This window comes from Volvox carteri (assembly GCF_000143455.1).
Source record: "Volvox carteri f. nagariensis unplaced genomic scaffold VOLCAscaffold_3, whole genome shotgun sequence".
Taxonomy (NCBI): Eukaryota; Viridiplantae; Chlorophyta; class Chlorophyceae; order Chlamydomonadales; family Volvocaceae; genus Volvox; species Volvox carteri.
Window position 1 is genome coordinate 2,706,222 of NW_003307546.1, and position 14,853 is coordinate 2,721,074.

The window sequence follows — 14,853 nt, forward strand, 5'->3', positions numbered from 1 at the left end:
CTGCCGCCAGGAAACTTGGACCGACATGGCCATGAGTCTTCTTGACACCTACATGCCTATACCTATATACCTATATACCTAGATCCCTCCCCTCCCCTCCCCTCCCCTCCCCTCCTTGTTTTCCAGTCTTTGCAACATCCTGCTTGTCTCACTTGCTCTCAAACTCGTCATTCAACTAAAAGATTGACAATCAAAACAGGAATGACCCCAAGCCTCTCATCAATCCCGCCATGATGGCGGCACCGCACGAACCCCCCCCCCCAACATTAAGTCCACATCATCAACTGCTCAGGGGAACCCCATCACCGACCTGCACACGACCTTGGGGCTCTGGGGTTCCCCGACATGAACACCAACTCCCAACAGCCTCCAACAACCCCTACATTGCAGCCGATTACATAACAACAATCAACGCGACCAGCTCGCCAACACCGACTCCTGACGCCGTTGTCACCATTTGCCATCTACTCCCGGGCCTTGCGGAAGCTGAGCGTCTTGGTGGCCGAGCAGAGGTACTTTGTATCGCATTCGAAGCCCGCTGCCTCGAACATCGCCCCGAGATCGCACGAGGTGTAGCTCCTGAGGAAGGCAGCGAGATGGAAGGGGGCGTAAAAACGTGTCCAGGACAGGACGAACCAGCAGCAGGTGCAGCGGTACCCGCAGCAGTAACATAAGTAACAACAACAGGACGATCTTACCTCATTCGTACATATGTAATCGCTGCCGTACACCAGTACAAGGCAACGGTCACCGCGGTGTCAAGGAAGCCAAGGCAAACAACGCGCACGGTGTTGATATTTTGTGTGCGCTCATTATGTAATGGCACGAATAATGTCCGGGGCCGATGCACACTTCCGCACATAGGAATTTCCCTCGCCATCCTCAACTGAAGCCGTCATACAGCCAGCTGTAGTCTCTCCCACATTCACTGAACCACGAGCAGCCAACCCATTAAGACCGCTCCCATTCGCACCCACAAACCCGCCTCGCGCAGCGCACCTGTAATAGGGCTCATTGAAGTCCCCGAACAGATTGAGGTTCTTGTCCCACTCGGGTCTGTCCCCCAGCTGCACGCTGTCCGTGACCACCAGTAAGCCCCCCGGTTTGAGCACTCGGAAGAATTCGGACGCGGCCCGGCGGCGGATGGCCTCGGGCAGCTCGTGGAACAAATACACACACACGAGCTGTGGGGGGGGGGAAGAGGGGAGAGAGGGTGAGGCGGGGGAGAGGGATGAAGGAGAGGTGTTAAACCAGGGGAAGCCGGTGTGGAAGTGTGTGTTTGGCTGTTGGCAAGTGGAAACTACCTGGACACGGTCAGATTCGAGGACATACACCGTACCCGCCAGCTGAGGGAGTTGTGGCAGGCAATTCATCGCCAACGCGCACGCTGTCGCGCCCGCAACCTCACATTCCAGCAAAACACAGCAAAAACGCCACTTCCTTTTCCCTTCACTGCACTGACCTGCTGGCCCTGCATGCGAACAAACTCCGCACATCAGAACACCAACCACCTGACGACTAAGACCAACACTGACAGACAAAGCTCGCATCATCTCCGCCTCATTCATAAACAAGCACACAAATCCACGCAAATCACTCGCAAAATGTATCACCCCACATTTCCCCCCTCATATCGAACGCCATCCATCCGACCGGCCCAACCACCTGCCATCAACCTGTAACCTCCAACCTCCCCCAAAAATCTCCCCCCAATGGGCCCCGCGGGGGGTGGGGGAGAACCCACAATGTCAAACTGGTTGTCGGCCGCATCGATATCCTCGGCTGCAGTCTGCAAGAACTGTGTGACCCCCGTGTCGTCGACCCCTCCCAGCCCCCGGCCGGGCTGGCGCAGGTCCCTCCAGTAGCGCATGTTCTCCCGGGCTCGGGCCAGGTAGAAGGGGCTCAGGTCGGAGATCACGGAGGGCAGGGAGGGGTAGGCGTCCTTGATGAAGGTGTGGAACCTGCCAGTGCCCGCCGCCACCTCCAGCAGCCGCAGCTCCGAAACCCCCCGGCCACCCAGCTCAGCCTCCCGCACGTACTCAGAAATGGGGATCAGGGAGGTGCGCTGCATGGCGTCTTGGCGACCGAAGAACAGCAGCTCTGTGTTGTGCTCGTAGATACGCGCCGACCTGCATGGAGAGGAGGCCATAGGAAGAGGGGTTGACCCATGGGTCAATTGGCCCAGATGGTGGAATACGCAAGACACGAGAGATGGAATCATTCCTCCGGATTTCACAGATCTGGCGTTTGACGCGGTCAACGGAGGAGGACCGCCTGAGATTGTGAACGCGGGGGGTGCGGTGGGGGGAATGGGGAGGACACCGCCCGAAGGAGGCTAGACTAGGGATCTCTGGTTACGACAGCACGCGGAAGGTACCGCCATGGCTGCGGTGGGATACGGCAGCTTGTGTGTGTGTGTGTGTGTGTGTGTTGTCCCGGCGGAGTTCAAGGTGCAGCACTAATTTCTCTGGGGAACCTGATGACTGTTGTCTAAAAAGGTCCAGTGCTTGTTTCGGGTGGAGCACGGCGTTTATAAGTCCCAACACGTTATCAACATCAGCGCACGTGATCTGTACGGCATCCGTACATACCCTCCGGTGGCGGTGGCCGGTGGGCAGCAGGGAAGTACATTGTGTGAGCCCCCATTCCATTTATCTTTATGTACTATGGCTCAGGTTCATTTAGATATCTGCCGAAGATAAAAAATTAACTATGCCATATCTGACGTGACAAGACTTACTACGTCTATTAGGGGATATCCTCCTTCAAACACATCCCCCCCACACGCACACCTCCACCCTACCCCACCTGTCTGACAGCCATCCGTCAGTTTGGTAGTGGAACGTGTTGGTGTAGTACTGGGGGTAGAGGGAGCTGGAAAGCCACACGGGCTCTGCTTGGCTGCGGACTCGGCGTCTCAGGGTTGCCGTACTCTCCCGTACGGATTGGGCAGTCCTGCGTGGCGTGTTGGGAGGGCGAGGTGAGAGTTGTGGGATGTGGACGCGCTCCCCTACACCTCCCTCGCCTCACCACCCCAAAACGGCGCCCCAGACCCCCCAATCCCCCCCCCCAACGCCCCAAGACCACCCACCTGACCAACATGAACAGGGGGTTGTTCTGGCGGTGCCTGGGAGACATGTCCCAGGGCAGCGGATAGTAGCCCCCTCGGATGTTGTCGTAGTCCTGCACGTACAAAATTACAGCATTATCAGTACGGCGAAGGAGGTTTAAAACTTGGATCTAGTAGGGGCCACGTGTATACCAGCCCTGACGCCCCTAGTACTCCATCCCCCATCAGCCCCTGGGGCCCATTACAGCGACGGCTATTTCTACTCACTACCCACTCTTGACGCCTTCTTCCGCATGCATATCAACATCTTCAAGCAATACACAGCTACTTTTACCACTACTTCATTAGAAGTAATGAAATAACGACTACGAATACGGCTGCTAGTCTTCGGGGAAGTGCTGCACTTGGCTTCCTCCTTTAGAGCTGGACGATGTGCTCCTCGCGGCTCAATGCAATAAACATACATACATGCATACACGGGGTCACATCATTACACAACACACGCATACACACACACGCACCTGCTGGAAGGCGGCCAGTGCCTCCGCGACCCGTGTCATCATCTCCTGCCCGGCGTTGGACAATATTCGCTCCAGGGGGGTTTTGAAACCTGCACCTGTGGTGATATTGGCGCTAGTCTGGGCACTAGTCGAACGCAGTCCGGATGTTGTTGATGACGTCAGCCAGGATGAAAACCCCGGCAGGTTGGAGGGTAGAGTCTCCGCCAGGTGGTGAGCTAAGAGACCCGTGACCGCCTGTAACAAGGACGGGGCGCGGAGCGTGGTTTCTTTCGAAAAGAGTACGACGGCCGCGTGTGTGCACGGCACGTGTACCCGTACTTGATCGTGTTGCGGCAATTAAGCGGTGGAGGAAACCGCGAGGGAGGGAGCCCTGGGGCCAAGGCCGACTCAACAGCGCACCAAACAAGGGAGGAGGGCTATTGCATTTTGCATCCTGAATTCCCTTTCCCAAGCTTCCTGGAGGGACTGGGCCGAGAGGTGTGGGACGAACGTCTATGTACAATGCATTACGAAGTGCTGTGGAATTGAGCCCTGCAGCATCAGCCGTGGAAAAGCGTCTTGCATCCCAAAATTGAGCCTCGTCGTGATCGGCAAAGCAGAAGCCCACGGCGCCGTGTGGAGGGAAAGGTCACCGGAAGAAGCTCATTGGCAGTGGACTGCGACTCCAGCAAAGCATATGATGCGCGAGCGTGTGAACGAGCGTGTAAACGTAAAGCTCTAGTGCCAGAAGTCCCAGGCACCTCAGCGCAGCTAACGCACACGGCACAATGGCTTGCATCACACCGTGTACAAACGCGCATTACCTGGCCAACGAAGAACGTCAGACGAGCGGAGTGGTAGGTCCAGTAGGTAGCGGCATGAGGGTCCCGGAGCACAGCGGAATCAGCGGCCTGTCGTACAAGCTGCTGTACGGAGTCCGTCAGGCTGCACGTGACGGGCGGGGTGGGGTTGAGGGATGAGGTTGGCGGGGGAAGATGCGATGGTGGTAAAAGGTGTATGACTAATGCGGCCATGCGTACAGCTTATGATGAGCTGATGAGGCCCAGTGGTGTTCCATAGAACACTACTGGGCGTCATATTTCACAAACCCTTAGCACACAGTCATCACCTCACCGTGCTTCCCATCCCGCCTCCCCCCCCCGGCATGGTGCTTTCCACCACCTCCCCTCCTTCCTCCCCACCTTCCCCCCTCTAAGAAACGGATCTCCGTTCCGTTTGCATGTAAGCCCCCGCACCCTCTACCTCCCGTACCTCATGTCCGTGTCGGCAAACAGGGTGTTGGCGTACGATTTGAAGTTCTGCAGGCGGAGACCGGCAACAGCACGCAACCAAAGTCCCTACTTGTTCATCATTTTCTTTATTCTGATGATGACAACATATCATGTCATGATACCCATGGCAAAATATACCCGCCAGCAGCTGTACAGCTTTTGTCATGCACCGCTGCCATACACACAGGATATATCCCCCTGCTCACCTTCGCCGTCCTCTCCCCTCCAGATGTCCTCATCTCCCCACCACTCCACATCTGTCCTCCATCTCTCCTTTCCTATTGCTCCCGACACACATACATGCTCCGTCCTCGTGGCCCTGATCCCTAAAAAACCTTACCCCTCACCATCGTCCTTCGCTGACCAAGCAACGTGGTAAAAGCAAGCAACATGCGGTTGCCTCGCGGCCCCGGATGTACCCCCCTTTCCCCCCATCCCACCCCACATACATACATACACAATCCAGACAGGGCAGAACAGAATCCAAGGAACCTGAGAACCTCTGCCTGGGGAGGGCACCTGAATGGGGCGGGATGGGACCCACCTGCCAGTACGCCACGCTGGGATGAAGCCGGAAGCGCTGCGCGTCCAGGTCCGCGACCTTGAGCCCACTGTCCACAGCCGCCGCGGCCGGTGGGGGTGAAGGGGGTGTGGGGTCGGTGACCGCCGAGGGCGGCGCTTGGGACGGGGACGCGGCATTAGTGGTGTACGAGGAGGAGGTCGCTTCTGCAGGTTGTAGGCAAGATGGTTGGCAACATCGTAAGGGATTCATGTAGTTGAAAAAATCACGGAGAAGGATTTGCTCCTGGTTCGTTCGGCATGTGGGATGGGGAGCGTTGGGTGGTTAGTCGCGTAGCGCAGTGGCACAAGTTATGATGCAGGCGGTCGAGGTGAAAGGCTCGGTATCAAATGGCTGTAGCAGCCACAGGAAAGAACGTATATCAATAGTAGCTTAAATAATGTGCAAAAATGTTCGGTCTCCTTCTTTGCAAGGCTGTGAAACGACGTGGACGCTGCGAACGCCAAACGTTTAACGGGTTCAATTACCACGCAGACGCGGCACTTGCAGGTCTGATACTTAGTAACATTCGGTAATTTGATTAAATACTGTGACTTGAAGCTAAGCAAGCAGCGCCGCGACAGGTTCGCGACGGTAAAACCCTTACCAAGCACATCCACCTCTACTTGGACAGCACGAGTTGCAATGAGCCTACTGCGACTATGTAGCAATCCTTGGCATTTGCTAGGGGTCCGGCTTAAGCTACGTGCGGCTAGCATACTGACCAAGGGCCCGACTTGTAATACGACAGAAAAACGCACACAAGCGTATGTTGTGTATATAGAGTATAGAAACCCTAAAGATTATATATATGCATCAGTAGCAATCTATTTGGCATATACTTGTGGTCGCTTGTGTTAAGTTTATGCGTTGCTCCGCATAAGGCTCAAGACGAGGCAATGCAGGTTCTCAACGTTTCTTGCTTCTTATCAGTGAGTGGTTTTCATACATGATTTGTACACCTTATATACGTGGAAGACTTATAACCTTACGCTTTACTACGCCTTACATTACAGTGGTAGATGAACGTATGGCCCTGCAGCATTCCGAGGAGCAGTAACGGACACCAGTGTCGTGACACGCAGCGGAACGCATCATTTTGGCAAGGCAAAGCCTCTGTTAATGAAAGTTAATATTTTCTCCCAAAGTCGAGCACGATGAAGCAAGAGGTCGCGAAGCTGTAAGTCGACAGCTAACTACCACAACCGTGACGCCGACATAAGTCCTCGCCAAGTCGCCATACATGCAGAGCCTGTGGCGCAGCACGTAGCATGGCACCCACAGGCTTCTCGTCGACTTTTAAAGAGGATTTCGACGTTGTGGCACCTTGCAAAGTGGAAGAGTCGGACGTGGCGTTTCTGAATCTTCATGCTGCTCCTTTCTTGCTTCCGAACGGAACAACAGCTGGCAGACGCAGGGCGGGCGGAAGCAGAAATCAAAAGGCAGAAGTTTCTAGGGCCAAGTGAGGGTGACTAAGTTCGTTCACAGCGACAGGGAATCGTCGTGATGTATGGCAACCCTAGGGCTTCAAGTCGCTTGAAGCATCCAGTTGTTACGACTTTACCCCTGCTGGAAATACAAATCTTCTCACATACGCCATGCCCAAATTTGGAAAGCTTTGACAGTTATCGGAAAGGGCCGGGGATCGCTGCCCGGTGAAATGCTTCTTTGTAGTCGCAATCACAACGGTTTTCTCGGTTTTCTCGGTTTTTTTTAACCTGGCAAAGGCATATACCATACGGGAGGGATTCCCGATGGGGCATATCTATCTTGCACACTACACAGCCGATCCCATCCCATCTATATATTAGCTGTTCTTGGATCCATGCTTCACCGCTGAGTTAGGGTCCTAAACAGGCGTACGCGGATATTCCCACGCAGGACATTCAGCCACACTTACATACATACGTACAAAATTGTCTGAACTTTCAGTTTCCTAGAGACTGCGGCGTAGCGCCCCTGCTAAAGCGATTCGGAGCACTAAGACCGCAAAATTCGTACAAGCGATGCCGTACTCCGCAGTGCCAGAGAGACCGCGGCCCTATGCCGCGTGAAATTATGCGTGAGGGCCCCCAACCGCGCATTGCGACGCAGGGTCCGCATTCCCGATTTACCTAAAAAAACAATGAACAACCGAAACAGAGTCAACAACACAGCGAGTGACGCAGTGAAAAAATTGGTTGACCCAAGGTTTCCAGACAACGCCTGCCAACACTCTACTTTGCGTGAAGTCCACATCGCTCAGCGTTAAGGCTGCGTTATTCAACTTCAAAATAGGGGCATTGTAGGACAGGCATACATGCAGCCATGTTTCGCCACCAAATCCCCCAACTCACCGTATGCTTAATACCCGGTCCCCATTAACTGCAAATAGCTTCACCAACATTATTACCAACATAAATCAGGGCATCTTGTGACGCTTTTGCGCCATGAGCGACCGAAAAATGCCCTAAAAAACGCCGCACACGCGAGAGCAAAACTTCATTAGCCCAAACAGAACATGAACATGGGCCGACCAGGCCATCCAGGTTCAACTGCACGGAACGACTCCTACACTCTGCATCGCTTCGAATCTAATGGTTTCCCGCGTTCGTGCAGCAGCCACGCAGGGCGGCAGCGCCCATCACAGACCCGCACAGCACCACACCGTACTGGACCTTATCCGCTACCTCTAAACGCCCCCCGTTCATCGGTGTCTCTTTGGATGTTTGGTACAGGCTTCAGAACCCACAGTCAGTTTGTCCCCATCGATGTAAAATGCCACCCACCCATCCGCGGGAGCCCTATTATGAGCCCAACCTAGCTGCCAACCATTGCACATGCGTGTGCGCAATCCATGACACAGATGCGCGCCATTCTTCATGCCCCTCTAGCCTGATGCTAGAGGATGATGATCCCCGCAACAACAAGACGCGTGACCCACTACATTGCCGCCGCGTTTTGGCCTAGGCGAGCGACATTCCCTTTCCATCCCTACACGGGAAACGTGAGCTAGAAATCTTTCTTATCCTCCTCCTCCTCCTCCTCCTCCGTACACTCGACACTGCAGCTCCATGCTTTATCAAAACAACGCACATGTACATATACTTACCTACATACACACCTACATACACCTGTGAACACCCACGAACGATTATTGGCAACGATACATTCGGTACGCACAGAATCATTAACACATAAGGACTCGCAAAAGCACACATATATAAATACATACATGCGCACACACAAAGAATTTGCACACAGATCTCCTACATGACCCTCCCACTGACGACATCTTCCACATGCGGTCTTGGTGTAATCGGGTCCCTCTCCTCCCTAGGTGCTTCCTCCGCGTGGTCCGGCATTCTTTTCCTCCTTCCCGCGCCCCGTCCTGTTCCCTCCTCCCGACCTATGGGAGATAATCCTCCCCCCTAGGACATTTCACGTGACCCACGGGTCTTTTGCCATAACACATCCTTCCTAGAATGACGGCAGCTTCTGCACCAGCACGGGCACCAGCTCCGTGTTCTGCGGCCTGTACGGCTCTCGTCCAACCGCCAACAGTACGGACCGTGTGAAACCCGAGTGCGTCACAACAAACACGACCTTCTCCGGGGCGAAGGTCCACAGGTCACGCAGGAACGCCAGTGCGCGCTTCGTCTGCACGGGCATGGCGCAAAAGGAAAACAGGCAAGCAAGCAGCACGGGGCAGCTCGGTGAGTGGGTTGACATACCTAAACCTCCGTGACTAGTGGACGAGCAACTAGACATTCGCATTCCCCCATGAACCCAAGGGTCACATTGAAATACCCCCTCACCAAATGCAACTGCCACATCAACGCGAAGCGCACAGACACACACACACACACGCGCGCGCGCGCACACGCAACGCACGACATACAACTGCACACAACTCCCCCATAGCTTCCCCCCCGGTAACATCCCAACCCATACCCGAGACCCGCACCCACCTGATGCCCCTGAGTCTCCCGGTCCTCCGTCCACAGCGGATCCGCATCCGCCAACAGACCGAACCCATCACGACGACTGGGGCCCGTGGGATCATCATCCCCGTGGCCATTGACGGCGGCGGCCTCATCCCCCCCCCCCTCGTCATCGCCGTCGCCGCCGTCGTCCCTGCTGCGATGCGGGGGCGTGACGGGGAAGTCGAAGTGCGGGAACTTGGAACGCAGACCCAGCTCGAACTTGCACACGCCCTGCAGGTGCTCCTTATCGTCCTCGGCGGGGTCCGATGCAGCCCTGCCCCGGTACAGTGTACGGGAAGGACGTACCGTGCCAGGTAGTACGGCATCGAAGCGGGTGAGCACATGAGGGAGGGAGAAAGGAGCCCAGTCATCCTCCCACATCACAGCAGCACGTGCAAGACCCTCAACGCCACAAGTAACACGGCCACCACCACCACCACCACCACACACTGCAATACCACAGACCAGCGCCTCGCCTCCTAAGCCCGTTCTGCACACGTGCTTTAGCAGGGTATTTGCATTCATTCACATTTCACAAAGACGGCCTCCTGGGGGAAGCCCACTCAATTTCCCATCCCAGGGTCCAGAGCCCCTTGCCTTCTTTCCGCGTCCTCGATCACCTCACTCACCCCCTTACCCCACACAGAGCCACACACAAACACACGCACCTGCGCGCGTCGCACGTGTCCTCCCCCAGCGTCTCCCGCACGTTCTCCTCCACGTTGTACTCCGTAAAGCTCAGTCCCTTGAGTGCGCGGGTGGCGGTCTCCAGGCACCTGGCGGGTCGGGTGTGGGATGGTGTGGCAGGGCGTTGGTGTTAAATGAGAGGGCGTTGACTGTGTACATGCCTACATACGTTAACAGTTGTTCCTAAGTTTCTTGCATTATGGTCATCCTCATCCTATCATTCCTATCATTCCTCCCCACCCCGCCCCCCGACGACACGCCCCCGCCCCGCTGACCTGCTCAAAGGGCTCACTACGGTGCGTGCAGGCCTGCCCGCCGTGAGCGTGTCGAACCAGCTGCCATCCTTGAGCATGGAGTTGAGCGCGTCAGCCTCCGCCTTGCCCAGATCAGTGAGGTCTGCAGGGATGGCAGGGAGGAGGAGGGGAAGGAGGGGAAGGAGGGGAAAATCGTGTGATGCAAAATGCAATCAACTATTGCTGATGCCTAGAGAAAAAGAAAACGGGGGAAAAGTGGAAGGGGAGGGGGCGGGGATGAGGACGAGGACCACCGGATTCATCGCTCTCATGTTTAGTCAGTACGTGGGGACGGTAGTCTCCACCCCGCCGACCCTCTTCCGGCCCAAAGAGACCTCCACCCTCTCACCCAGCAATGGCTGCCACCGCAATAGACTAGCTCCTCAACACAAAGTTGCTTTCCTGCCAACCCCGCCACTTCCTTTTTTTTGCAACCCTATCCTCAAAAACACATACATACACATACACATGCACACACATACATACATACATACATGCATACACACATACATACACCCCCAGGCACCTCTCTACATTCCCAGCTCCCCGCCTCCCACCTGCATCGAATATTCCCCAGAAGGTCCCGTTGGCGTCATGGTAGCTGCACTTGGTCTCCCACTTGAACCACTCATCCGGACCTAGGAAGTCCGACAGGTAGTTGCTCACCTGTAGCGTGTAGCACGCAGTAGCACGAGGGCATTACGTGTCACTGGGTAACTGGACGGGTGCCGCAATAGTGACTGGGGGCGGGTGTGGATAGGTCGGACCGCCGGGTGCCGGGTACGAGCGCGGACACAAAAAGAATGCCGCAAATTGGTATATATACATATAGGAGCACGGCGGGGTAGAGCAAACCACTGTATGATAAGGAGCGGAGGCCTCTTCGCAAGTAAGGGCATCTCCAAGTGCACGTTGTGCACGTGGAGGACACGTTGTGCGCGTTGGAGAGGAGGGGAGGGGAACGGAGGGGAGGCTGAGCAGAAATCCACGCGGGCGACAACCCCGAACCCCAATTACCCTCCAGCCTCACTGTGCGGCGTCCCCCCTTGCTCTCGCCATGGGAACGCAAGTCGGTTGTGCACGTGCTGCCCTGGAAAAGCCGTCGCTGCGACGTCTTTAATGTTGTGGTGCATAATGCACAGAATGCCAACACAGCGCTGCTGCTGCGGCGGCTGCTGTGCTGCTCCACCGACATCCTTTGGCTTCTCCCTTTGTTCACATGCGGTCGGTCAACTCCTTGCTTTCACGGGAAGGGTTCGTTGAGCCTCCCCCCCCCCGCGGGGGGGGACCACCTAGCCTGTGTGCTTGTCGTCGCATCGCACGCGCTGTGGTATGACCAGCAGCATGACCCGCTGCCTTGTCCGTTGTCTCAGGAGATAGGAAAATGGGCTTTCAGGTCCTATCTAGTTGGGGCTTGTGTGCGCTCATTATTTGTAGCCAGTCCTAGCCACCCGCCGCTTAGTCGCCCTTCTCCACTACAGCGCCGTTATTTCTACGGGCTCTTGGCACCAACTCTCTAACCAACAAGATCTACAGATTCATTGGATAATCCTAACACACACGTCGCTGGTGGCTACGGAGCTTGCTCCGTTGTGAAATTACTCAGAGGAGTATTCCCTCAGCACACACCGATCTCTCACCGCTTGGCCGTGGCGGATCAGGAACACCAGTTTGGCATCTGTAGGGGGGGAAAGGGGGAAAAGGTGGGGTTTGGTAGGGATTACAGTTTGGAAGGGATTACATGCAAGACACAAAAAAAGGTCAATTGACGACGTGCCGGGGGTGGGGGGAAGGTGGGGGGTATAACGGGGGGCTCCAGAGACGGGAAGGAGGTTCGCATCGGCTCAAGTTGAGGATCGGGCGTGTTGGGACTTAAGCAGCCGTTCCGTGTGATATACCAATCGGGTCGGCCACATCCCGCCCTCTCACCCTTCACGGCCCACATGCCCTCCGCCGTCCTGACAGCCAGCCAGCCGACTACATCGCCTACCTTCCCTGCACACGGCCCACCCCATTTCCCGGCCTGAGCTACACAGAATTACTTATAGCTCCACACACAGACACACACACACAGCCCTACTCTGCTCCCCGCCCAGCCCGTACCCGGTAGGTCGTCCAGCATCTCGTGGATCCGGTCCCAGGTCACCAGCGCCCCAAAGGAGAAATGCTGGCCGGGGCCAGGAAGCTGCTTAGAGGCACGCTCCTGGGGAGGTGTGGGTGAAGTGGAGGAGGAGAGTCGGGTGGGAAGAGGGCAGCCGGGGGGGGGTAGAAATAAGCGGACAGGGGCAGTGGGGGTGTATGTGGGGTTTGTGTGAAAGGTTGTGTTTCGCCGACATCATCCTGGCATTTGGGTCAGCGGGTCAATAATTAAATAAAACACATAAAATGCTTCCTTGGTGAATAATAATGTGGCGTCCTGGGTCCTGCGGCACAGTGGCAGATGCGCAAAAGGGGCAAGGGGGCAAAAAGGATGGGCGCAGGGTGGCGGGTCAGGCAGCAGATGGACAGCTGCAGGGCCATGGGCGCGAGAGCTTTATGGATGCCCGTGAGGTCAAGGGCCTACACGACGCGACTGGGTAGGTGGATAAGGGCTTGTAGGGGCGGCTCTGCGAAGTGATGGACACAGGTAACATCGGAGCCTGTGCTGCTGGGCCCGCTTAGGCTTACAGGGTCACAAGAGCCGGCGCAATTTGGGTCAACTGCTTTTGTTCAGACGTAATGGGTGGGCGGGTGCGTGCAGGAAAGATCGGCGCTTCGCCTGCTGCGGCGGCTCGACTGTCTGACCTGAATGAACAGGCCCGTTGGCGTGTGGTAGGGATGCTTTTCCCTGTCCCGTTTGCTTGACGAGAGGGTACTATGCGAGGCCGCCTGATCCATAGCGCTCTGCTCCAGCGGGCGCGCTGCGTGCGCGACCGTGGCTAGCAGAATTGCGACCTGGAGCAGCGTCAGGGCTAACATGTCGCAGTTACGCCGCAGGCGCAACATATAAGCAGAACTGAGAGAGCTATGATAAGGATGAAAGTTTTTGCAACACGTATATTTGCTTGGATAAAGCCGCAGCTCGGTGCTCCGATGCGTAGGAAGTGCTCTGGATAATAATAAAAAATAATCCTTCCTAGCTATCTGAACGGAAAAATACCCGCATTAGGCTTGTATTACACATAATTTGAGGATGCTTTTGTGCCGCCACATGTCGAGATGCCGTTCTCGTGTCGAGAATCCACACGGCATCATATTTGAATTTTGGGCCTTCTTGCGCCAATACCAGCCCCAAGCTTATGCATGTATCAGTCTTCATAATTCACGGCAGAGTTTAATCACTCCATAATAAAGTGCCAGACGGCAACCTGACTTGCGTAATCCGTTGCCTTTGGATATTGGACCTACGTTGCTGCTCAACTTTTGCATTAATTATTGCAAAATATCTGTGAACTTACAGGCACGGGACGGTTCATATGCGAGATGATATCTCCGTCCCTTTAGTTCCGCATGCTGCTGACCGTTACGCTTCCATATGCCAGACCTTCACCCATGCTTACAGTGTTGCAGTGGGCAGCCGCAATTGGAAAGAGTACCCAATGCAAGCGTGTTGTAGCTGTGTGCTGTTGTATGATTCTCTAGTAGCAATTCTCTAGTCGCCGTACTGCACATATCCGAGGCAATTTCCCCAGCAAGCATTATCCCGCCCCACTGTCATCCCAGTTTCAAAGGGTGGCGCGATACAGTCATACGCTACCAGTTACAGCACTTCACAGGATTCAATAGACGCATACAGACCCCGCATATTGAGGCGGTGTGAAACCCGCATACGGGCCTGTGACAACCCCCGATGTAAAACTCCCCTGCAAAAGAGAACCCAGAACAAAGAACGCAATCAACGCAATAACATGCTTGCCAACAACTCCAAACGCCATACCCGCTACCTACTTATTGGCAAAGCTATTTATATAGCATATCGCTCTTGTTGTGAGAGGCAGAGCATGCACGACGCTGCTTTCATCCCAGGGGCGAGTGCATGCTGTAATGAGCACAGCCAAGCTCAAAAGGACATGTCAAGCATGAAAAGGCGAAGAAACAAAATGAACGACGCAGCCGCGCTGCTGCCGATAACGCATATTGGCGTCACCGCAAATGCATTATCAACTTCGCAAGGACAAGAAACCAACCTGACCAACCTGGACACGTAAGGGAAATACACCCATCGTCACCAACAAAAGCAATGCTGCATGCGACTCTCCACGTAAAGGGACAAGGAATCCGCAAGCTCAAGCTTGCCGGACCCCGAAGCCACAGCCATACGGCACGTAGGAACTGATGCAAACGCAATAAATATCTGAAAACCCGGCTCCGCAAATCACCACGTTTGAGAAGCTGGACCGAAAGTACCATGACTACCCTCCCCGCAACTTACGAGCTGAAAACATGAAATGCATCCGAGCTGTGCATACCCCCCCCCGCCCAAACACAAGCCACACCTCCCGCGGGGC

The 14,853-nt window shown here is 55.3% G+C and overlaps 2 protein-coding genes across 2 annotated transcripts; both read right to left on the reverse strand.

Annotated features, from left to right (window-relative positions):
* Positions 1-464: 464 nt before the first annotated feature.
* On the reverse strand, positions 465-8,118 carry VOLCADRAFT_103078 (uncharacterized protein; the record flags this gene model as incomplete). The annotated part of the gene is made up of 11 exons (XM_002946616.1): positions 7,758-8,118; positions 6,704-6,825; positions 5,407-5,540; positions 4,843-4,889; positions 4,395-4,515; positions 3,592-3,825; positions 3,092-3,183; positions 2,809-2,955; positions 1,745-2,129; positions 1,000-1,184; positions 465-579 (listed from the first exon to the last, which is right to left on the reverse strand). Exons 1-11 carry the CDS (start codon positions 7,817-7,819, stop codon positions 465-467), a joined length of 1,644 nt encoding a protein of 547 aa, XP_002946662.1. The 5' UTR covers positions 7,820-8,118.
* A 324-nt stretch (positions 8,119-8,442) lies between these two features.
* On the reverse strand, positions 8,443-13,351 carry VOLCADRAFT_103079 (uncharacterized protein; the record flags this gene model as incomplete). Its single annotated transcript, XM_002946617.1, has 8 exons — positions 8,443-9,060; positions 9,372-9,660; positions 10,055-10,162; positions 10,349-10,469; positions 10,924-11,032; positions 12,007-12,044; positions 12,470-12,569; positions 13,151-13,351. 8 exons carry the CDS (start codon positions 13,349-13,351, stop codon positions 8,881-8,883), a joined length of 1,146 nt encoding a protein of 381 aa, XP_002946663.1. The 3' UTR covers positions 8,443-8,880.
* Positions 13,352-14,853: the final 1,502 nt, after the last annotated feature.